Below are 25,762 nucleotides of genomic sequence, written 5' to 3' on the forward strand. Positions count from 1 at the left end.
TACTTTTCTAATTGATTACACTCCATTCACTCACATATCTTCGAAACAATTGGTAACATTGGTACTGGACGGAAAATTTATCTCATCTTGTCTGCCCCTTTTGTGGATAGGTCGAATTCGTGTCTAATTCAGACTGCTGGGACATCCCTCAACAAAAACAAATAATTTTACTTTCTCGGATATTACACATGAGTTAAGTTTAAAGTTTGCAGAACTCTATGCATTCGCACACTCATAAAATGAATGTGGTAGAGCCTGAATACTCATCGTGATGTTGTGTGATGTCTGAGAAATGACTGTACAATATATGATTTGGGAATTGTCAGTTGCTAACATCAAATGATTAAATAAATAAATCGTACCACGGAACGGAAACACACAGTTGTGACTGTTCAGAAGACTGGTACATGACATTTCCCGTTTCAGTGCAATATCGATATATATATCATTACAGTCAAACAGTACGCTTGTATTGTCTGGATGCGTGATATCAGATCTTCGAAGCTTCCCACGCTAACCGAGCTGCCGTAACCGTACACGAAACATGCAAACGTGGGTTCGTGGAAGTCGTAAGTCACGCAAACCAACTACTGTTTCACTATAGATATACAGTGTCGCTATGTCTCCTTCAATCGGCGAGGTCCTGCAGCCCCTGAGGTTCTATTCATTATGAATGAATCATTCGTTGTAGTTTGAATGGATGCCAGATCCCGAATCGTTTATTTTTCAACACTTGGCAGCGTTTCGCATATTATGAATCCTACCGCTGCGTTAAAAGCGATGTCATTCTCAGGAGAACGAGGCAAAATTATTCGAGGCATATCATCGAATACTATGCAATGCGCTCAATAACATATACTGTGATTTTTGTGCTGTTATTTACTCCGACCGCCTCTCTCTCTTGATAAAAACATAAAAACGAGCAACGGCGTATCAAAGAGATTTTGCAGACCTTTTTTTGTTGCCTTCTGCCTCGATATGCTGCAGCAGAAAAAAGTTCCGTGGTCACACCATTCAATATGTGATGTCTTTCTTTCTTCAGCAAGATTGCCAGCTTTACTACTCCGTGAGATGTTATCACATGTAACGGGGTAACGTCTTCCTCACTGCGAAGCTCCTGTAGAAACACGAATCGGTCGGACTGTGCAGATGCCTGAAAATTTGTGGATGTGACTCAGGAAGTTATTCAGAACAATCGTGCACAAAGATGAAAAAGGTCCAACGAAGTAATTAACTCATTCTTCGCATCTGGGCAACACAATTGTTTCTGCTTGAAGAACAGCTATTCTTTTTTTCTTTTTGACAGGGCCGTGGTTCGTCACGGACTGTACGTGGAGAATAAAGGACAAATTATTACCTCTTGTAACGTCATGAGGGTGTTCGAAAACGTTTAAGGAACTGTTGCATTTGTTGTTCAAATGCGTGTGAAATCTTATTGGACTTAATTGCTAAGGTCATCAGTCCCTAAGATTTCACACTACTTAAGCTATATTACCCTAAGGACAAACACACACATCCATGCCCGAGGGAGGACTCGAACCTCCGCCGGGACCAGCGGCAGTCCATGACTGCAGCGCCTGAGACCGCTCGGCTGATCCCGTGCGGCGCATTTGTTGTCAACTGTGTTTTACTTGATCAGTGCTTATGAAATGGAAAACTCATTTGAGAGGCTCTTCTGGATTCCCATTTGTTGTACTGTGGTCAGCAGTTCGAAGACTGATTTGATGTAGCTCTCCACCCTATTCTTTCCTGTGCAAGTCTCATGTCCGTATAATTACTCCATCTGACATCCATTTGAACCTGCTTATTGTTTTGGAACCTTAGCCTCCCTCTACAATTTTATCACCCACATTTCCCTGCATTACCAAATTGGCTTTTACTGATGTCTTAACACGTGGCTATATTTTTAGCCAAGTTATGACATAAAGATCTTTTCTCCCTAACTCAATTCAGTACCTCTTTATGGGTAACGTATTATCTAGTTTTCATCATTGTTATGTAACAGTACACTTCAAAAACTTGTATTCACTTCTTACCTGTGCTGTTTATCCTACATGTCCAAATTCCGTACGAGGCTACTTTCCTGACAACTGTGTTCAGACAGTAGTTTCTGAAACCTAAATCTATATTTGATGTGAACTTAAATTCTATGGCCAAAGGCCACGGGTAGAGTTGTCCCATTTAAAGACGTGCCGTGTATGACCGCGAATGTTGTCCCTATGTTGTGTACATAGTTCCGCATAGTCAGCGCGTACACAACTTTCCCACTAGAGCGCGCCCCGTTAAGCACAACAGCGCAGACGCAGCGCTCGTCCGTCTCCGCACTATGAGATGGCGCTGCCTTAGAGACGGACCAAATTCTGCTTCCGCCGATCCGCGTATTAATATGTAACGCACCAAATGAGATTGCTGCTAACGTAGAACCTTTTCTCCTCGCAGATCACACTCGTGCAGTGATACCTGAACACGCGAGGTATTATAACGAATGTACAGACCTCCGATTAGTCAGTCTGCATTAGTCTGTACCAGTCTGCATTTGTCTGTACCAGTCTGCATTTGTCTGTACCAGTCTGTAGTCAAGTTTTAGTCTGCACCTAATAAGATTACCATATTCCTGTATATAGCCATGAAGATAAATGTGTAGACACTCTCTCAAGTATCAGAGATATGTGAGAACAAGATTAACGTACCAAGACCAAAGGAACTTCAGATTTCAATTGTAAACAGCATCCACAATCAAGTTACGTAATGTCTATGCTTTTTATTATTTTAATAAATGTGTGTAAAAATTAATCAAGTTCTGTTTAAAGCTGGTCACCGTCAATCTGCTACTCTAAGCATGCAAGTGGCATTTCTATCGTCTGACCTAACGGCAGAAGATAAACACGCCACGATAAGACCACGAGACATATTGCTGACACTCGCCTACTTCGTTAGAGCGACAAGTCAAATAATCTGATTGTGTGTGTACCGAAGGTCTTACAGTACGCACACCACACCCTAGATACGGTGTGTGGCACAAGTTTGCCGGCCGCGGTGGTCTCGCGGTTCTAGGCGCGCAGTCCGGAACCGTGCGACTGCTACGGTCGCAGGTTCGAATCCTGCCTTGGGCATGGATGTGTGTGACGTCCTTAGGTTAGTTAGGTTTAAGTAGTTCTAAGTTCTAGGGGACTGATGACCACAGCAGTTGAGTCCCATAGTGCTCAGAGCCATTTGAACCATTTGTGGCACAAGTTTACTACCCACCCACGAAATTTTGGACCTGGACCCCGCGGTCGTTATCCGAGACATATGGTGACGTGACAGTAAACTAGCACAGTCGTGACTAACGAAAACGCATCCATTGTCAACGCTTTCAGGTCAGTTGTGAAGTGGCTCGTGTGTCTTCGTGAAATATCGTCCGTAGTGCAGCACGCTGATATCTCCAATCGTGAACATCCCTGAGAGTGGAAAACAGAGGAAGACGTCGCGAAAGTGGACACATTCAGGTGAAAAAGAGCTTATGTTCAAAGTTGAACAATTGTTCCAGGGAGAAAAAAGGGAATGATACTTCTACAAAAGGTGATCTATCGGGCAGCGAGAAGAAGTCAGAAAGAACAGTAGAATCCATTTTTAAAGGCTTTAAGAAAGCAGAAGAAATCAATGAAAAAACTTTGAAGTGGGGGAAGAAAACATTACTGATAATTTTGAAAGAGAGAGGAGTCACTTTCAAAAAATGTAAAAAAAGGAGAACTATCCTAAAAGAACGTTCCGACATTTTTGCAAAGCGCATGGAATGCTTGACAGCAGCCAGAAATACTGAAAAAGGACCTAATACATCAGTGGTATTTAGGGATGAATCGTGGTTGCATACGCATTATACGACGGCAAAGTGGTGTCAGCATGAAGAAGTTTCGTGTGAAATGGCTGACAGCAGTGCAGGCCAGAAAGCTATTGTTGTCCAAGCTGAGGAGCAATGGGTTCCACAGAGGGAGCAGAATTAATTTATGATTCGAAGTCTAAAACCCATGATTATCACAATGATATAAATGGGGATAATTATCGCAGATGGTTAGAATAGAAACTGATTCCTAATATGCCAGCTGGTAGTACTGTTGTTCTTGGTAAAGCACCATATCATGTTGTTCAGACAAATAATGCTCCCACTATTGCAACTCGCAAAAGGACGCAATTGAATGGCTCATTCAGAACAAACTCAGTGTTGAACCGAGCTCTGGCGCTGCAGTCTGGAGCCGCGAGACCGCTACGGTCGCAGGTTCGAATCCTGCCTCGGGCATGGATGTGTGTGATGTCCTTAGGTTTGTAAGGTTTAACTAGTTCTAAGTTCTAGGGGACTAATGACCTCAGCATTTGAGTCCCATAGTGCTCAGAGCCATTTTTTTGAACCGAGCTTAACAAGGAATCTGCATTTACAAATTGTGCATTACAATAAGCCAAAGCCTATTTTTAAAGCAAATGCCGTTGATTTCACTGTGATTGAAACCTAGTAGAGCTAATATGGTATACAATGAAACAAAAAGTGCAGAAAAACGTTTCTTCCATTAATTTACCTACTACAAAACAAAAAACGAAAAGTATTTGTCTGAGATTGCTCAATATTATTGGTTAAAAGCTTACGAACATGTAAAAGGATATTAAATGAATATTGGAGCAGAGATGGGTTACTAGAAGAAGCTGTAGAGAATATAATAATCAATGTTGGTCTGAGTCAAGATGAATATGCAGCACATGACGACGACAGTGATTTGGGAACGGATTCCAGTGGAACAGGTACAGCAGATGAAGAAATTGGCGTCTCCCCCTTGTGCAATGGACCATTCACTTCATTACTCTAGCCACCGAGGTTAGCGTAGTTTTCGTTGTGTTACTGAAATTGTACCGCCTTGCTTCCTTGCTTCGCTCCGGAACACCGATTACGCATTGACTCATGATAAAGCTGACCGAAGCGGCCCCGCTTCCAGGTGCAATAATATTTTGGTCGACTAATAGACAGGGTGACTGAGCAGTCCGTTACAGATAGATGTGTTGTCAACATGGCGGCACGTCGCGAGTTTATCGACATTGAACGTGCGATGATAACCGGTACAAAGCGCATGGGTTAATTCAGGTTTCCGGTTCGTTAGTGTTTAAAGTGGGTCTTCAGCACGGTAGTACCGATGAGGTCGCAGGTTCGAATCCTGCCTCGGGCATGGATGTGTGTGATGTCCTCAGGTTAGTTAGGTTTAAGTAGTTCGAAGTTCTAGGGGACTAATGACCTCAGATTTTAAGTCCCATAGTGCTCAGAGACATTTTTAAGTACGGTAGCGGTAGTGTTTCTCACACCTGGAAATCGCCACACAGGACAATAACAACCTCCACAAAGCCTCACTGGTCTGCCGTGAGTCAGACAGCTGCTGATTGGTATGTGGTGTACGAGGAACACATTTCTGCCGCGACTGTACGGAGACAAAAGCACCCAAGACCGACATTAGGTCCAATGCCTTGCCGTCAGGTTTTAGTTGCTACTTCTCAAAAATGGTTCAAATGGCTCTGAGCACTATGCGACTCAACTGCTGAGGTCATCAGTCGCCTAGAACTTAGAACTAATTAAACCTAACTAACCTAAGGACATCACACACATCCATGCCCGAGGCAGGATTCGAACCTGCGACCGTAGCGGTCACGCGGTTCCAGACTGAAGCGCCTTTAACCGCACGGCCACACCGGCCGGCTAGTTGCTACTTCTGATCTGCATTTTATTTTCTCTGTACTTCTGCCATAATCTGTTATCCTGCTACCCAAATAGCAAAACCTGTGTCCTGCTTTTAGTGTCTCATTCTCTAAACCAATCCCCTCTGTGTTACATCTGTGTCCTTAGACAGTGAGATCGATAACTTGGTATAGAAGCTGCCGAAGACTCCACCTGCAGCCGTTAAAAACGACCCGCGAGCAATTGCAGCCGGACGTTGTGGACGAGCGGTTCTAGGTGCTTCAGTCCGGAACCGCGCTGCTGCTACGGTCGCAGGTTCGAATACTGCCTCGGGCATGGATGTGTGTGGTGTCCTTGGGTTAGTTAGGTGTAAGTAGTTGATGACCTCAGAACTTCATATGTTAAGTCCCATAGTGGTTCGAGCCATTTGAACCATTTTGAGCAATTGCATGTCCCTAGCCCCTGACGTCAGGCAGGAAATAAAACCGGTCACTTTGCTGTTATGAACTCACTTCGTATTGTGCTGTGTTATTATATTTACCTCACTGATGCTGTGCATATGTGCCACGCTCGTTATAGGATCTCACTCGGACAACTCTTTGGATTGCAATTACACGGATGCTGACGGACTTACGTGACCACGGACTGCCTGGATATTTCTCGTGACGTGCCTTCAATTTTACGACCAAATAGTGTGGACTAGTTTTGTGAACTGTCAAGTGATAATTATGTATCCACACTTACTGTGTGATAAAGAGCGTTTGTTGCACTTTAGCGTGTGCAATATTCTGCATCGTTTAATTCGACTGCATTACAAGTTCGTTTCAAGGCGCTCTACCCATTCTTTCGAAGTTATCTTCCAAGTATTTTCCCACCATGCATGATATACATTAATTTTTCGTGGTGACATTTACAAACATAGTAACCGAACCTTCTTTTTTTGTTCCTGGGCCATTGCACAAGTTCTTACGACAGGAAAAACGAGCTTCTGTGGTTTTTAAATATTCCTGTAGAACTTATTTGCCAAATGTTGGTCATTCTAAACTTTTGACAATTTAAAATTTCCTAACATTTTCGTTGTAAGTTATGCTGTAAAGGTATGTCCACGTTATGCCTCTCTTTACGCGAGTATGCGTCTAAATTTTGCCAGCGCAATGAACACATGGGTGCTATGGTGTTCGCATATTGCCCCAGTACTCTTAGCAGCCCATTGGAGACTCTTGTTTGCCTACCAATCTGGATACATTTTCTTCTTGAAAACTGAAACCAGTATACTGCGATATTCGTATACGGTTTGAACCAGACGAGTCATAGAACTCCACCTTGTGACAGACACTTTAAGCAACCGTTTCTTTTCGTCTTGATCTACAGCCTTGATTCATTTGGTTGATTTGGAAGAAAAGTAGCAAGGCCATTCAAACTCAGGAGAAAGTACCCGCATTCTTTAATTTTTGACATGGCTCGCAACAGCACTAAATTCAGTCCATGAGCGAAGCAGTAAACGAACATTGCAGGAGGAAACATGTTTTTGGTCTAGACTGCAATCGGTACAAATTACCAGCCATAACTTCAGCTCCATCTTTACACTGCGTGATTGGTTTTTCATTGGACCCATAGTCGTGTATCACTTGCAGCACATATGACATAATAACTCGATTTTTCTGTCATCAGAGCTGTTCATAAATTTTAAAAATCTTTCATGGACTTGACCATCGACTGTGACGTAGGGAAATACTGAGGATACCTGCAAAAAATTATTCGCATTAGTTGTGTCATCCAGGAGTACTGAGGCAAAACTGGATTCACCAATATCCTTTCTTATTTTATTTATGATAGCGTTTGCAACAAGAAGTGAAGTCATTCTCTATCAGATTTGATACTCCTGTAAAAACAGAAGAATATTTTAACTGATGTTTTTGCTTTTCGTCTAATTCACTGATGGCATGTAAGTATTCAACTAATTGTCTTTATTAAGGCACCAATGTGATTCACTACGTACTGTGAACTAGAAAAAGAAAAAATAGAACAGTTAAGCGTTTCATTATATCCCTATTCTTTCGTATGTGATTATCACGTTCTAAATTATGAAGTCTCTCCTGCCCAGCCAAAATGCAATTAATTCGTGTCCTCCCGAATGCTTTTTCATTGATTATGGAGAGGGAATACTTATAAGAGCAGTTATGCTTTTTAATGGCCTAATGAACGTTAGCCATGTCACAATAATCAACGCTATTCCGATGGATTTGTCATTTATCAACAATTATCATGATCCAACAACATAGCTTTTGCGTATTAGGATATCCCGTCAGGCACTCGTTGCTGTTGTAAAGTTGCGTATCGAAATGCCATATGCAAGATTTCACCTTAGTTGTTACATAACTGTGATGTAGGTCTACCCTATTGTGTTGTGTTTCGCTTTTCTTGGAAAAAGTGAGTGGCAAAGTTGTGCGGCAGAATTCCACAGACTGCACAATCACAACGCTGCTTTGTTTTGCACGCTTTCTCTGCTCAGAACTACGTTACGCATCGACCTAGGATAGCTGCCTTCCCGCCAATTGCAGTAAATCCATGCGATGTTAATCTCAAACTGTTAAAGCAATCTATGAGTTTGGGGTGACGTAAAACTATGTAGGCCCTACCACATGCGTAATTAGTCATTTGCCTCAACTACGAGAGAGCTTTCCGTGGCACCGCAAAGGAAAATACAAGTGTTAGATCTCGTAACCCCACAGTAAGGCCTGCAATCACCCAAGTGCGGGGCCCGGTGGCCGCGGGTAGCAGGTTAGCCACGCATCCCGGAGCTTCAGCGGTCGCCAGTACAGACCGTTCAGAAAACATCAGTCCTCACTTGAATTCTATCGTGCAGTGAGCGCGAAGTTCCAACGGTTGCTCAGAGTCATGAGAAATCAACAGTCGTAATGCAAATATATGGCATAAAGTTGCATTTATCGGCCAAAATAAGTAATAATAAGTAATAATAAGTAATAATAAGTAATAATAATATTTCCATTGGTTTCCAGTTTTTGCTGGTTAAGCAATGTTTACCTCGCATCCACTGAATACGCACCACTGGCTGCCAATTTCCACAGGCCACGTGTGGTGAGGAATGAAAAGCATCCCACGAATAACGATGAGTATTAGTGTTTTTATGGCATCTCTGTCGCCTGACATCTCACCATCAAACACCAGGAATATAGGCTTATTGGACAAAAAGGGTGGTTCACCTGGAAAGGAGACCGCATGTAGGACACTAGTGCGACCCATTCTTGAGTTATGCTCGACTGTTTGGGATCAGCACCAGGTCGGACTGAAGGAAGACATCGACGCAATTCAGGGAAGGGCTGCTAGATTTGTTATCGACAGGTCAGAAGAACGCATAAGTGCCACGGAGATGCTTCGGGGCCGGCCGCTGTGGCCGAGCGGTTTTAGGGGCTTCAGTCCGGAACCGCGCTGCTGCTGCGGTGGCAGGTTCGAATCCTGCCTCGGGCATGGATGTGTGTGATGTCGTTAGGTTTAAGTAGTTCTAAGTCTAGGGGACTGATGATCTCAGATGTTAAGTCCCATAGTGCTTAGAGCCGTTTTTGATGCTTTGGGAAATCAAATGGGAGATAGTTACCTTGCAATATGACATATCTCAGGGTGATACATAATATAGCTGCACACTTTCAGTGGGCCAAGCAACACAGAAATTCGACAGTAGCTGATCGAAGGAGTGTAGTGTGGTCCAACGAGTCGAAATTGATGTCTGTTCAAACGATACAAGTAATAGATTGCACCGACAAACCAACGACGTGTTTAGCCCACAGGGTGTGGAGGGTGTAGTTCAGGCGGTTTTGCGGTGTTTCGGGGACCTTTCTTGTACGAATACTTGTGCCCAGTCATTCACGTTACCGTCAAAATGAAAGAGGAAGTTTATTTCAACATTCTCTCTGCCTAGGTGTTGTCCTTACGTCCACACATTCATGATGAGTATGCTGTGGACACTACGTCTTCGAAGATGACAAAACGAATGTAAAAAGGGCCGCGTACTTACACGGTCCAGTCATATTAATGTGACGACCTCCTATGTTTTACGTCAACGCGCGATAACCACTCACAAACGGCACGTGGTAGCACTAGCAGTGGAGAATATATACAGCGTGTCGGGGGGGGGGGGGGGGGGGGGCACGAAAATGGTAAGTCGTAGTAATGCAAAAATGGAATGATTACCGGACGTCCAAAAATGCAAGATCATTGACTTGGAAGCATTTCCGAAGTGGCTAAGTTTGTAAATAGTTCTGCCGTGGTTAAAGTATACAGTGTAATGGAGAATGGCACTACGCAAAACCTTTCACCAAAGCAACTGTAGTAAACCACGGGCCATAGATGACAGAGGTGAGCGACAGCTGCAGAGAAGTGTACGTGCGAATAGACGTGCAACTGTTGAGGAAGTGACTGCCCACATGAACCAAGGGTCTAACAACATTGTCTCCTCAACGACAGTTCAGCAAACGTTACTGCGTATATGTTTCTAAAGCAAGTTCAAATGGCTCTGAGCACTATGGGACTTAACATCTGACGTCATCAGTCCCCTAGAACTTAGAACTACTTAAACCTAACTAATCTAAGGACATGACACACATCCATGCCAGAGGCAGGATTCGAACCTGCGACTGTAGCGGTCGCGCGGTTCCAAACTGAAGCGCCTAGAACCGCACGGTCACATCGGCCGGCTCTAAAGCAAGTGCCTGGTTCATGCACCCGTGGTGACTGCTGTTCATTGTCAACGAAGACTGGAATTTGCACGCCAATATCGTAACTCGACGTCCATCAAGTGGTGACAGGTGGCCTTCTCAGACGAATCGCGTTTCTTACTCTGTCGGACAGATGGGCATTGGCAGGTATGGCGTGAAATGTCTGAAAGCAAACACCCTGCAACAATCGCCGAAAGGTTCCAGGCGGAAGCAGCGAGCCTTATGGTCTAGGGAATGTTTTCGTGGCATTACCTGGGTGATATCCTCATTCTGAAGGCAAAATGGATCAACACAAGTATGCATCTATCCTTGAGGATCATGTCAACAACTATATGCAGTTTATTTTTCCTCGGCAAGATGACACCTACCAGAAGGACAGTGCAACATGTTACACAGCTCTCAGTGTACGTGCGTGGCTCAAAGAGTACCAGGATGAGTTTGCCGTAGTCCCTTGGCCACCAGACTCACCGGGTTTAAACTCAGTCGAGTATCTGTGGGGCCACCTCGATTGGGCTGTTCCTGCCATTGATCCTCATCCGAGAAACATAGCGCAGCTGGCCAAAGTACTGGAGTCGGCATGGCTCCTTAATGTAACTGGACAGTGTACGTTCCTGTTTTGAGAAACACTCAGGCATCGTATCACACCTCAACTGGTCCACTGAATCCCAATCCCACAGAAAATGTCTGGGACAGTTGAGGATGATGGGTCGAACGTAGAAATCAGCAATTTGGTACCTCTATAAGGGATCTCATCACCAGTGCGTGGTTTGAGATGGATGCGTCATATGTGAATAATTTGTAAAATCCCTTCCTCGCCGAATGGAGGCGACTATCAAGTCTAGGGGTGGTGTGATGTATGCTGAGTATGACTCACTTTTTGTTCGTTATGCTTGAATACTAGTAGTACCAGTGCATAACGTAGCACTGAATGCGCAGCTCACCATTCTTCTCCATGTTGGAGAGCAGCATGCCCTCGCTGGCGGTCTTGGCGCTGCCCACCTCGCACAGCAGGTCCGAGGCTGCCGTCTTCTGCTGCGCCAGCGGCCGCGCCAGCGGAGACTCCAGCACCGGCTCAATGGGCTCCATGGCCGTCATGAGGTGCAGCAGCACGCACAGCTTGGGGTCGTCCACCTCCAGCACGCTCAGGAAGCTGGGCGACTTCTCCGTCAGCGGCATCTGAAACCGCCACTCTTCGTTAATCACGTGATCTACTCGACATGTGTACGATATACGATATACGATAGTATATCCAAAGATGTGGAATTATTTATTTGCACATATGGCTGCATGCTGGCCATTTACACATTACTTCTCAGATATTGTTGAAAGGAAAGTGCGAGTATTAGTTGAGGACAAATTGGATGAAAATCAGTGTTGGTTTAGGCCTCTTAGAGGTTGTTAGGACCAGATCTTTAGCTTACGGCAAATAATGGAAAAGTGTTACGAGTGGAACACGGAATTGCATCTATGCTTTATAGATCTAGAAAAGGTATATGACCGGGTTACTAGGAGGAAGTTATTGGTTGGTTGGTTTTGGGGAAGGACACCAGACAGCGTGGTCATCGGTCTCATCGGATTAGGGAAGGACGGGGAAGGAGGTCGGCCGTGCCCTTTCAGAGGAACCATCCCGGCATTCGCCTGGAGTGATTTAGGGAAATCACGGAAAACCTAAATCAGGATGGCCGGACGCGGGACTGAACCGTCGTCCTCCCGAATGCGAGTCCAGTGTCTAACCACTGCGCCACCTCACTCGGTGAGGAAGTTGTTGTCTGTTCAAAAATGGTTCAAATGGCCCTGAGCACTGTGGGACTTGACTTCTAAGGTCACCAGTCCCCTAGAACTTAGAACTACTTAAACCTAACTAACCTAAGGACAGCACACACATCCACGCCCGAGGCAGGATTCGAACCTGCGACCGTAGCGGTTGCGCGGTTCCAGACTGTAGCGCCTAGAACCGCTCTGCCACACTGTCTATTCTACGAGATTATGAAATAGGAGGCAAACTTTTGCAAGCAATTAAAGGTCTTTACATAGATAGTCAGGCAGCAGTTAGGGTTGACGGTAAATTGAGTTCATGGTTCAGAGTAGTTTCAGGGGTAAGACAAGGCTGCAACCTGTCTCCACTATTGTTCATATTGTTTATGGATCATATGTTGAAAACAATAGACTGGCTGGGTGAGATTAAGATATGTGAACACGAAATAAGCAGTCTCGCATATGCGGATGACTTAGTTGTGATGGCAGATTCGATTGAAAGTTTGCAAAGTAATATTTCAGAGCTAGATCAGAAATGTAAGGACTATGGTATGAAGATTAGCATCTCCAAAACGAAAGTAACGTCAGTGGGAAAGAGATATAAACGGATTGAGTGCCAAATAGGAGGAACAAAGTTAGAACAGGTGGACGGTTTCAAGTACTTAGGATGCATATTGTCACAGGATGGCAACATAGGGAAAGAACTGGAAGCGAGGTGTAGCAAAGCTAATGCAGTGAGCGCTCAGCTACGATCTACTCTCTTCTGCAAGAAGGAAGTCAGTACCAAGACTAAGTTGTCTGTGCACCGTTCAATCTTTCGACCAACTTTGTTGTATGGGAGCGAAAGCTGGGTGGATTCAGGTTACCTTATCAATAAGGTTGAAGTTACGGATAAGAAAGTAGCTAGGATGATTGCAGGTACTAGTAGATGGGAACAATGGCAGGAGGGTGTCCACAATGAGGAAATCAAAGAAAAACTGGGAATGAACTCTATAGATGTAGCAGTCAGGGCGAACAGGCTTAGATGGTGGGGTCATGTTACACGCATGGGAGAAGCAAGGTTACCCAAGAGACTCATGGGTTCTGCAGTAGAGGGTAGGAGGAGTCGGGGTAGACCAAAGAGAAGGTACCTGGGTTCGGTTAAGAATAATTTTGAAGTAATAGGCTTAACATCAGAAGAGGCACCAATGTTAGCACTGAATAGGGGATCATGGAGGAATTTTATAAGGTGGACTATGCTCCAGACTGAACGCTGAAAGGCATAATCAGTCTTAAATGGTGATGATGATGATGATGAATGGCACAGTCGCTTGAAATGAATGAGAATTAACATATTGGTGGTAGTGTTTAATCGTTATCTGCCTACAGAACAGACTGAATTTTTCAGAGAAAATGATTTCTGAGTAGACATAAAATTTTCTCTCGCTCAGCGCTAAGTTCCAAGCGACTGAAAAAAAAGTGCAGGTGACTCCTGTACATACGAAGGGTAAAAGAACGGACTCGCAGAATTACAGACCGATATCCTTAACATCGATTTGCTGCAGAATTCTGGAACATATTGTGCAGATTTCCTGCAGATCGAGAAGCTTATGTCAACGAATCATCGCGGTTTTAGAAAGCATCGCTAGTGTGAAACCAGCTTGTTCTTTATTCACTTGATATACTTCGAACTATGGAGGCACATTTCCGGAAAGCGTATGACACGGTGGTCCAAATTGGAAATTTATGTTAAGGACTATGGGACCAAACTGCTGAGCTCATCGGTCCCTAGGCTGACGCACTACTTAATCTAGCATACGCTAAGGACAACACACACACCTATGCCCGCGGGAGGACTCGAACCTCTGATGGAGGGAGCCGCGCGAACCGTGACAAGACGGCCTAGAGCGTACGGCTACGCCACGCGGCGGTGCCCCATTGCGGGCTGTTAAACAGTTACGAGCATATGGAATGCGTTCACAGATATGTGGCCCGAAGACTTCAAGTTATAGAACCCAGTAGGGTGTCCTCGACGACGAGTGTTCATCAGAGACACGGGTGTCGTCAATAGTGTACCAGGGAGGTGTCACAGGGCCGCCATTATTCTCCATATACACTCCTGGAAATTGAAATAAGAACACCGTCAATTCATTGCCCCAGGAAGGGGAAACTTTATTGACACATTCCTGGGGTCAGATACATCACATGATCACACTGACAGAACCACAGGCACATAGACACAGGCAACAGAGCATGCACAATGTCGGCACTAGTACAGTGTATATCCACCTTTCGCAGCAATGCAGGCTGCTATTCTCCCATGGAGACGATCGTAGAGATGCTGGATGTAGTCCTGTGGAACGGCTTGCCATGCCATTTCCACCTGGCGCCTCAGTTGGACCAGCGTTCGTGCTGGACGTGCAGACCGCGTGAGACGACGCTTCATCCAGTCCCAAACATGCTCAATGGGGGACAGATCCGGAGATCTTGCTGGCCAGGGTAGTTGACTTACACCTTCTAGAGCACGTTGGGTGGCACGGGATACATGCGGACGTGCATTGTCCTGTTGGAACAGCAAGTTCCCTTGCCGGTCTAGGAATGGTAGAACGATGGGTTCGATGACGGTTTGGATGTACCGTGCACTATTCAGTGTCCCCTCGACGATCACCAGTGGTGTACGGCCAGTGTAGGAGATCGCTCCCCACACCATGATGCCGGGTGTTGGCCCTGTGTGCCTCGGTCGTATGCAGTCCTGATTGTGGCGCTCACCTGCACGGCGCCAAACACGCATACGACCATCATTGGCACCAAGGCAGAAGCGACTCTCATCGCTGAAGACGACACGTCTCCATTCGTCCCTCCATTCACGCCTGTCGCGACACCACTGGAGGCGGGCTGCACGATGTTGGGGCGTGAGCGGAAGACGGCCTAACGGTGTGCGGGACCGTAGCCCAGCTTCATGGAGACGGTTGCGAATGGTCCTCGCCGATACCCCAGGAGCAACAGTGTCCCTAATTTGCTGGGAAGTGGCGGTGCGGTCCCCTACGGCACTGCGTAGGATCCTACGGTCTTGGCGTGCATCCGTGCGTCGCTGCGGTCCGGTCCCAGGTCGACGGGCACGTGCACCTTCCGCCGACCACTGGCGACAACATCGATGTACTGTGGAGACCTCACGCCCCACGTGTTGAGCAATTCGGCGGTACGTCCACCCGGCCTCCCGCATGCCCACTATACGCCCTCGCTCAAAGTCCGTCAACTGCACATACGGTTCACGTCCACGCTGTCGCGGCATGCTACCAGTGTTAAAGACTGCGATGGAGCTCCGTATGCCACGGCAAACTGGCTGACACTGACGGCGGCGGTGCACAAATGCTGCGCAGCTAGCGCCATTCGACGGCCAACACCGCGGTTCCTGGTGTGTCCGCTGTGCCGTGCGTGTGATCATTGCTTGTACAGCCCTCTCGCAGTGTCCGGAGCAAGTATGGTGGGTCTGACACACCGGTGTCAATGTGTTCTTTTTTCCATTTCCAGGAGTGTATATAAGTGATTTGGTGGACAGGGTGGGCAACAATCTGCGGTTGTCTGCTGCTGATGCTGTGGTATATTGGAGGGTGTCGAAGATGAATGAGTGTGACAATACAAGATTACTTAGACAAAATTTCTAGCTGGTGTGATGAATGACATCTAGCTGTAAATGTAGAAAAAGGTAAGTTAATGCGGATGAGTAGGAAAAACAAACCCGTAATGTTCGTATGCAGCATTAGCAGTGTCCTGCATGACGCAGTAACTTCGTTTACATATCTGGTAGTAATGCCGCAAAGCGATATGGAATGGAACGAGCATGTGAGCGCTGTGGCAGAGAAGGCAAATGGTCGAGTTGGGTTTATTGGGATTGGGAGAATTTTAGTAAAGTATGGTTCATCTGTAAAGGAGATTGCATATAGGACGCTAGTGCGACCTGTTCTTGAGTGCTGCTCAAATGCTTTGGATCCGCACCAGGTCGGATTAAAGGAAGAAATCGAACCAATTCAGAGGCGGGTTGCTAGATTTGTTATTGGTAGGTTCGAACAGCATGTAAGTGTTACGGAGATGCTTCGGAAACTCAAATGGGAATCCCTGAAGGAAGGCGACGTTCTTTTCGAGGAACTCACGTTATTGAGCAAATGATCAAAGATTTCTACTGAACTCCTTTACGCGCCACTGATAGTGCTAGTTATGAGTAACTGAAGTAGCATTTCCGTCTTTTTGTAGCTGCGTTGTAGCTAGAGATTCAAGATACAAACAAGAAGATAACTGAAACCGTGTGATGTGTACACTGCAAGAATGGCATACCGTGAGCGAACTACACGTGGCAGCACATAAGACAGTATATCAGGAGCTTACAGGGAATCCGTCAATAAATAGAACTCCTACAATAAAAACAAATGAAAAACAGCTGAAGGAAGAACAGGAGACAAGACACACTGATGAACCAAACCTTTTAGACCATCTTTTTTTTTTTATATAGAATGTACATCCACGTTTGGAACGCAATGCAGCAGCGATTCTGCCTGAGGTAAATTGGGCCAGTCCATGGTAGGTTTCCAGAGATACAACGCACCAAATGTCGACGCACAGGTCACGAAATTCCCTGAAATTTCGGGCCGATGCTTTGTGAGCGCGGGTCCCGCACAAAAATAGGTCCCAAATGTATCTGATCAATAGAATTTGGCGGACAATACATCAACGTGAGTTCAATATACACTCCTGGAAATGGAAAAAAGAACACATTGACACCGGTGTGTCAGACCCACCATACTTGCTCCGGACACTGCGAGAGGGCTGTACAAGCAATGATCACACGCACGGCACAGCGGACACACCAGGAACCGCGGTGTTGGCCGTCGAATGGCGCTAGCTGCGCAGCATTTGTGCACCGCCGCCGTCAGTGTCAGCCAGTTTGCCGTGGCATACGGAGCTCCATCGCAGTCTTTAACACTGGTAGCATGCCGCGACAGCGTGGACGTGAACCGTATGTGCAGTTGACGGACTTTGAGCGAGGGCGTATAGTGGGCATGCGGGAGGCCGGGTGGACGTACCGCCGAATTGCTCAACACGTGGGGCGTGAGGTCTCCACAGTACATCGATGTTGTCGCCAGTGGTCGGCGGAAGGTGCACGTGCCCGTCGACCTGGGACCGGACCGCAGCGACGCACGGATGCACGCCAAGACCGTAGGATCCTACGCAGTGCCGTAGGGGACCGCACCGCCACTTCCCAGCAAATTAGGGACACTGTTGCTCCTGGGGTATCGGCGAGGACCATTCGCAACCGTCTCCATGAAGCTGGGCTACGGTCCCGCACACCGTTAGGCCGTCTTCCGCTCACGCCCCAACATCGTGCAGCCCGCCTCCAGTGGTGTCGCGACAGGCGTGAATGGAGGGACGAATGGAGACGTGTCGTCTTCAGCGATGAGAGTCGCTTCTGCCTTGGTGCCAATGATGGTCGTATGCGTGTTTGGCGCCGTGCAGGTGAGCGCCACAATCAGGACTGCATACGACCGAGGCACACAGGGCCAACACCCGGCATCATGGTGTGGGGAGCGATCTCCTACACTGGCCGTACACCACTGGTGATCGTCGAGGGGACACTGAATAGTGCACGGTACATCCAAACCGTCATCGAACCCATCGTTCTACCATTCCTAGACCGGCAAGGGAACTTGTTGTTCCAACAGGACAATGCACGTCCGCATGTATCCCGTGCCACCCAACGTGCTCTAGAAGGTGTAAGTCAACTACCCTGGCCAGCAAGATCTCCGGATCTGTCCCCCATTGAGCATGTTTGGGACTGGATGAAGCGTCGTCTCACGCGGTCTGCACGTCCAGCACGAACGCTGGTCCAACTGAGGCGCCAGGTGGAAATGGCATGGCAAGCCGTTCCACAGGACTACATCCAGCATCTCTACGATCGTCTCCATGGGAGAATAGCAGCCTGCATTGCTGCGAAAGGTGGATATACACTGTACTAGTGCCGACATTGTGCATGCTCTGTTGCCTGTGTCTATGTGCCTGTGGTTCTGTCAGTGTGATCATGTGATGTATCTGACCCCAGGAATGTGTCAATAAAGTTTCCCCTTCCTGGGACAATGAATTCACGGTGTTCTTATTTCAATTTCCAGGAGTGTAATTCTCCTTAAACCGCTGCAGCATGATTCTGGTCTTGTCTCGTGGACAGTTATTCTGCTGGAAGATGCCATCATCGTCGGGGTGGGCATAAAACATAAAGGGATGCAGCTGGTTTATAGTCTGCAGCTGTCATGGTGCCTTCGATTACTACCTCAGATCTCCTGGAAGCCCAAGTAAATGTCACAACATTTTGCCACTGATCCTCAGTCGAATCTCGATTATATCGTGCCCATTGCAATCATAATTAAAGATGTCGGTGACTCAACAAGTGAACAGGCTGGAGACGTCTGCTGCGAAGTCTCATATTCAACAATGTGCGTTGAAAGGTTCACCAATGTCTACTCTATCGCCACGTCGGGTACAGATCGCCTCCTGTCCTAATTTGGAGAGCAGGCAAGCCCTCAGCCTCCCTGATCTTTCCACGACTGTTGTACACGAACAGTCGACCAGCTTCGCTGTTTCCCAGATCCTAGTTCCCAGCCGTAGGTCATAACAACCTGCCCTTTGTCAGAGTCGTTTATATCAGTGGATTTCCCTATTTACGGCCTGTATCCTGACTAAAACGATTCGCTATTCATCTCTGCGCGACTTAAATGCTCTTACTTTCCTTCCTGTGCTACTTGCTCTCACGCTACCGGGTGGCAATCAGTCTCATGATGAACAATGGTCATAATATTACGAGAAACAGGACTTCAGTCGCCTTACGGGCGTCGAAATAGATCAGTGGTGTCGGTCGAAAATTTGTGCCGGACTGGGACTCGAACCTGGATGCTTCACTTCTCTGGAACGGTTACCTTAACCACCTCGGCCATCTGGACACGCTTTCTGGGTGACGCAAATTCTCAATCTGTCACATGCAGTTAGCGTCACCTTCCATTAGTCCCACTGTTCGTAGCATTCACAAAGTCCCACAGGGGTTAGGGAGATATGCTGCACCTTTCCTCGCGCATATACACTCATGCTCATAAATTAAGGATAATTGCCGAATGTGGTGCCACACAACGTGGCACTACAAAAAAAAACTGGCGCTAGTAACATAGGGAAGACACACGACACAGATCTGTAAGTCCACGGTATTGGTGATAAGTTGTGAAAACCGTCCTGAAACTCATGTGCTACAAAACGCCACTGTTTCCTGCGCATGCACCCCGACATCAGTATGGGATATGATCACCATGTACACATCCACAGGCCGCACAACGGGTTGGCATACTTGGATCAGGTGGTCGAACAGCTGCTAGGGTATAGCCTTCCATTCTTGCAGCAGTGCCTGTCGGAGCTCCTGAAGTGTCGTAGGGGTTTGAAGACGTGCAGCGATACGTCGACCTAGAGCATCCCAGACGTGCTCGATTGGGTTTAGGTCTGGAGAACAGGCCGGCCACTCCATTCACCTGATATCTTCTGTTTCAAGTGCTCCTCCACGATGGTAGCTCGGTGGGGCTGTGTGTTATCATCCATCAGGAGGAAGGTGGGACCCACTGCACCCCTGAAAAGGCGGACATACTGATGCAAAATGACGTCCCGATACATCTGACCTGTTACAGTTTCTCTGTCAAAGACATGCAGGGGTGTACGTGCACCAATCATAATCCCACCCCACACCATCAAACCACGACCTCCATACAGGTCCCTTTCAAGGACATTAAGGGGTTGGTATCTGGTTCCTGGTTCACGCCAGATGAAAACCCGGCGAGAATCACTGTTCAGACTATACCTGGACTCGTCCGTGAACATAACCTGGGACCACTGTTCCAATGACCATGTACTGTGTTCTTGACAGCAGGCTTTACAGGCTCTCCTGTGACCGGGGGTGAGTGGAATGCACCTTGCAGGTCTCCAGGCGAATAAACCATATCTGTTCAGTCGTCTGTAGACTGTATGTCTGGAGACAACTGTTCCAGTGGCTGCGGTGAGGTCCCGAGCAAGGCTACCTGCAGTACTCCGTGGCCGTCTGCGGGCACTGATGGTGAGATATCGGTTTTCTTGTGGTGTTGTACACTGTGGACGTCCCGTACTGTAGCGCCTGGACACGTTTCCTGTCTGCTGGAATCGTTGCCATAATCTTGAGATCACACTTTGTGGGCCACGGAGGGCCTGTGCTACAACCTGCTGTATTTGACCAGCCTCTAGTCGCCTGAGTATTCTATCCCTCATAACGTCATCAATATGTGTTCTTTGAGCCATTTTCTACACACAGTCACCGTTTGCACGTCTGAAAAAGTCTGCACACTTACTCGCTGTACTGTACTCTGACATGCACCAACACTCCTCTGTGTATGTGGTCTGCTGACAGCGCCACCGTGCGACGACCGCAGGTTAAATGCACCGCATGGTCATACCGCAAGGTGATTTAAACCCGCAAACCGCCCACCAGAGCGTTGTTTCACCATCTATCAGCATTATGCTTAATTAATGAGCATGAGTGTAGATATTGAAGTGCTGTGTCTGCTCTGTCAGTGTCAGACAGAGCAGTGGTAACATGAAGTCAATGGAAACTAGCTTTCCTCTCCTAATGCCACTGATGGGCTCCTCACAATGATCTTTTCATGACAGCTTTGCTGATCCTAATATCCAGATAACTATTTTAAGTCCAGGTTCTGTTGAAACTTAGTTTACTTCTAAATTACTATCCATGCCAAGCTGCAAAGAAAAGTGTTTAGTAATAGCTAGCATTGTAAATACACTCCTGGAAATTGAAATAGGAACACCGTGAATTCATTGTCCCAGGAAGGGGAAACTTTATTGACACATTCCTGGGGTCAGATACATCACATGATCACACTGACAGAACCACAGGCACATAGACACAGGCAACAGAGCATGCACAATGTCGGCACTAGTACAGTGTATATCCACCTTTCGCAGCAATGCAGGCTGCTATTCTCCCATGGAGACGATCGTAGAGATGCTGGATGTAGTCCTGTGGAACGGCTTGCCATGCCATTTCCACCTGGCGCCTCAGTTGGACCAGCGTTCGTGCTGGACGTGCAGACCGCGTGAGACGACGCTTCATCCAGTCCCAAACGTGCTCAATGGGGGACAGATCCGGAGATCTTGCTGGCCAGGGTAGTTGACTTACACCTTCTAGAGCACGTTGGGTGGCACGGGATACATGCGGACGTGCATTGTCCTGTTGGAACAGCAAGTTCCCTTGCCGGTCTAGGAATGGTAGAACGATGGGTTCGATGACGGTTTGGATGTACCGTGCACTATTCAGTGTCCCCTCGACGATCACCAGTGGTGTACGGCCAGTGTAGGAGATCGCTCCCCACACCATGATGCCGGGTGTTGGCCCTGTGTGCCTCGGTCGTATGCAGTCCTGATTGTGGCGCTCACCTGCACGGCGCCAAACACGCATACGACCATCATTGGCACCAAGGCAGAAGCGACTCTCATCGCTGAAGACGACACGTCTCCATTCGTCCCTCCATTCACGCCTGTCGCGACACCACTGTGGAGACGGGCTGCACGATGTTGGGGCGTGAGCGGAAGACGGCCTAACGGTGTGCGCGACCGTAGCCCAGCTTCATGGAGACGGTTGCGAATGGTCCTCGCCGATACCCCAGGAGCAACAGTGTCCCTAATTTGCTGGGAAGTGGCGGTGCGGTCCCCTACGGCACTGCGTAGGATCCTACGGTCTTGGCGTGCATCCGTGCGTCGCTGCGGTCCGATCCCAGGTCGACGGGCACGTGCACCTTCCGCCGACCACTGGCGACAACATCGATGTACTGTGGAGACCTCACGCCCCACGTGTTGAGCAATTCGGCGGTACATCCACCCGGCCTCCTGCATGCCCACTATACGCCCTCGCTCAAAGTCCGTCAACTGCACGTACGGTTCACGTCCACGCTGTCGCGGCATGCTACCAGTGATAAAGACTGCGATGGAGCTCCGTATGCCACGGCAAACTGGCTGACACTGACGGCGGCGGTGCACAAATGCTGCGCAGCTAGCGCCATTCGACGGCCAACACCGCGGTTCCTGGTGTGTCCGCTGTGCCGTGCGTGTGATCATTGCTTGTACAGCCCTCTCGCAGTGTCCGGAGCAAGTATGGTGGGTCTGACACACCGGTGTCAATGTGTTCTTTTTTCCATTTCCAGGAGTGTAGTATATGATAAAATGATTCGTTTCAGAAGAGCTAGAGATATTAACTACACAAGAACAGTTTTCCAAAGGAAAATAAGATGATAACTACATCAATATCACATATTTCCAAACTAGTATAACTTCAGTCAGTCTAGCAGCATAGTCAAAGGACAAAGTATGAATGTTCAATGAGGCTCTACAAAGTAGAGAACAATGCCACACTTGGCAGTCGGCATGTGGTTCCTTATTACAATTGAAGACAAAATTGCATCTAGCAAAAGCTAGTCCCACCAATAGTTTAATAGAAATGCGATTTAAAAAACGAGGCTCTGGCAACGTTTTAACTGTGTGCAGCGTGACCAAGAACAGGTAGCATGAACTCTACACTGTGCTGGAGCTGTTCCATCAGCTGGTCTGCGTTAGGCAGTGGCGTGGCTCGGACGTGTTGTCGCGGCAGCAGGCGCGCGTGGAGGAGGAAGTGCTTATACGCCTGATACTCGCGTATGTTTTCGTCTGAATAGATCACCAAGGCACATAATTTCAGAGAGACTGTGATCCAATTTATGTTACACAACGATTATGCCAGACCCAATGCTTTTGAAATATAGCGTTTTTTGAGGGAAGAAGTGCGTTTTCCTGCTGCAGACCTAGCTGGAATACATCTATCCATTGAAAGCAGCACAATGTATGTCAAGATGACCGATGAAGCTGCTTGTGAAAGAACTACCGTCGCTGCTCAAAGGGGACTTAAATTTCGGCGCTCTGATGGTCATATAAGCGATGTAACAGTAGCTCCTTCAGGCTTGGGAGTGAGGGTCATTCAGATCTTTGAACTGCCATTTGACATACCAGAATCGATGGTTACTGAATCGCTGCCACCACACGGGATGGTACTCAGTCATACGTCTGAACGCTGGGCGAGTTTTAGCACCTTTCCTATGTTAAACGGCGTCCGACAGGTGCGGATCGTCCTTAAAAAACATATCCCTTCATATTTATATACTGGAGGATGTCGAGCTCTTGTGATTGACGACGGCCAGCCGCCGACATGCTCTGGCTGTGGTGGAGAAGGACATATCCGCTCGGGGTGCATACAACGCCGTATCATGCAACTGCCACGAGAAGAAGCGCCACAGCGAGAAGTTCCCGCGCAACTGCCGATGACGTACGCGTAAGTGGCCCGCCGGGAGGTGTTGCCGAGTTCGGAGCGTGACACGAACGTGCTGATGCAAGAATGGACCAAGTTAGGGGAACAAGGAGGTAACACGGAGAATGCCTCTACACTCATCTCACGGCAGGTGTGGGAAGAGCCTTCCACACCCTCACAAATAGCACGTGGCATGGAAGTGGAGGTCGAGACTGTGGCGGCAGCAACAGACCAAGTAGCGCCCGATGAACAATGTGAGACGTCGCCTACGGCGGCAAGGGCAGAGCGCGCAAACAACGATCGCCGAAGCGTCGCAAAAAGCGTCGCCATAGTGACACGTCCTCCCCTAGCCTAGGGGCACGGAAGTTCTTCGAGCCGAAGAGACGTCAGACATAGTGATCGTAATTCTCATTGATAATTTGTTGTTGTGTTCTTGCATGTATTCCAGGAGGGGAACCACAGAATTAATCAAATTTCTCTTTTCAGAGTCTTAGCTTGCTTTTTTGCTATAACGTATTTGTGTAAACCGTGAATTCCCGGCCCTCCAACCCCTGCTCACGCCCCTCAGCCGCAGACGGCCAATGTGGTGGATCTAGCACTAGTTTTTCAGTTTCAGAACAAAGAAATGACGACCTTGCTGACGACGGTAGAACTATTCGCTGCACAAGCTGCGTCGGCCACACAACCACAACCAACCAACCAACCAGCCCAACAAGTGCCGCCGACCAGCATACCAACGTTCCGGCGATTTATGAAATCTGAAGAAGAATCCCTCGAATCCCTGACTCAGTTCCAACCATATTGTCGAGTTCATCGTGTTCAGGGTACTGTAAAGTTACAATACTTCCTTTTGATTGCGAGGTACACAGTGTTACACGTTAGTACAAAGACTGTTCCCAACTGGGTCTCCCGACCAAGTAATCGCTGCATTAACTAAATACTATTACCAGCAAGTCCAAGTAGCTGCAGCTCGATATCAGTTCTTTCGCTTGCAGAAAAAATCGGAACAGACGTACCGCCAGTGGTATACAGAATTAACGAGCATGACAAGAAAGTGTAAATTTAAGTGTGTGTGTGTGTGTGTGTGTGTGTGTGTGTGTGTGTGTGTGTGTGTGTGTGTGTGTGTGTGTGTGTGCATGTGTGCGTATTGAATCGGGGACCTAGAAGCGACGGAGAAGCTTCGTCCCGCCGTAGCCCTCAGTGGTTCACAACGCCAGAACAGGCCACAGAAGTCCAACCACCCCATCATCTGTACTAAAATCTACTTTATCCATTTTATAGTTATTAAAAAATCCTTTTTTAAATTTATTAACAAAAAATATTAAGTTTTTTGTGCAGAAAATATTTTTTTGTGAACTTCTTAATGGGGGAATATTAAAAGAATGCAGACCAGAGGTGGGTTTTTATGTTATGCAGAGTCTCTGAAAATTTCATTCATTTATCTATGATAGTTTCTGATATAACGGGCATATGTACTGAAAATTTTAGTTTGTGGGAAATTGACTTTAAAGAAAAAACTTATGAAATTTGTTACTTACAGTTAATTAAAACTGTTCTGCTGCATATGATGGCCCTTCTTTGGCCTCTAGCGGGTCTTACAGCTTCTTTTTCACCTTCCTGGATGTATGTCTTGCTTTCTTGGCCATATTAGATGCAGACCTGTCTGCATCGGCTATCCTCATTTTATCGCAGCCCAGTGATCATATTTTCAGCAGGATTAATTGGCTCTGAGCACTATGGGACTCAACTTCTGAGGTTATTAGTCCCCTAGAACTTAGAACTAGTTAAACCTAACTAACCTAAGGACATCACAAACATCCATGCCCGAGGCAGGATTCCAACCTGCGACCGTAGCGGTCTTGCGGTTCCAGACTGCAGCGCCTTTAACCGCACGGCCACTTCGGCCGGCAGCAGGATTAATTCCCAGCTTTCTCAATACCCAACACTTTCCAATATTACCACCATTGAATGTAATAACAGCATCATGAACTCCTAGTTTCACTGTATGCATGCCTACAAATACAGTTTTAGGAAGGCGGTTCCAAATTATGCTGTTGAAACATTCATTTGGGTTCTGTGTCTGCCTATGCAGACATTTCCTTAGAAGGTCAGGATGAGCCAAGTCACTGAAAATAGGTTTAGTTGCTGTAATAACAGCAGCAGGAAGAGAATGCTGGTGAGAATAAGATTCTCCAATTGCCTGAGCCC

At 47.2% G+C, this 25,762-nt stretch overlaps 1 protein-coding gene across 1 annotated transcript in view; it reads right to left on the reverse strand.

Moving 5' to 3' along the window:
- Positions 1-25,762, reverse strand: part of LOC126248866 (uncharacterized) — a 351,682-nt gene that overhangs the window by 25,285 nt on the left and 300,635 nt on the right. The window contains exon 4 of the mRNA XM_049950308.1: positions 11,364-11,598. Within this exon, the coding sequence (XP_049806265.1) occupies positions 11,364-11,598 (235 nt within the window). The remainder of the gene's footprint in view (positions 1-11,363; positions 11,599-25,762) is intronic.

This window comes from Schistocerca nitens, chromosome 3, assembly GCF_023898315.1.
Source record: "Schistocerca nitens isolate TAMUIC-IGC-003100 chromosome 3, iqSchNite1.1, whole genome shotgun sequence".
NCBI classification, from domain to species: Eukaryota; Metazoa; Arthropoda; class Insecta; order Orthoptera; family Acrididae; genus Schistocerca; species Schistocerca nitens.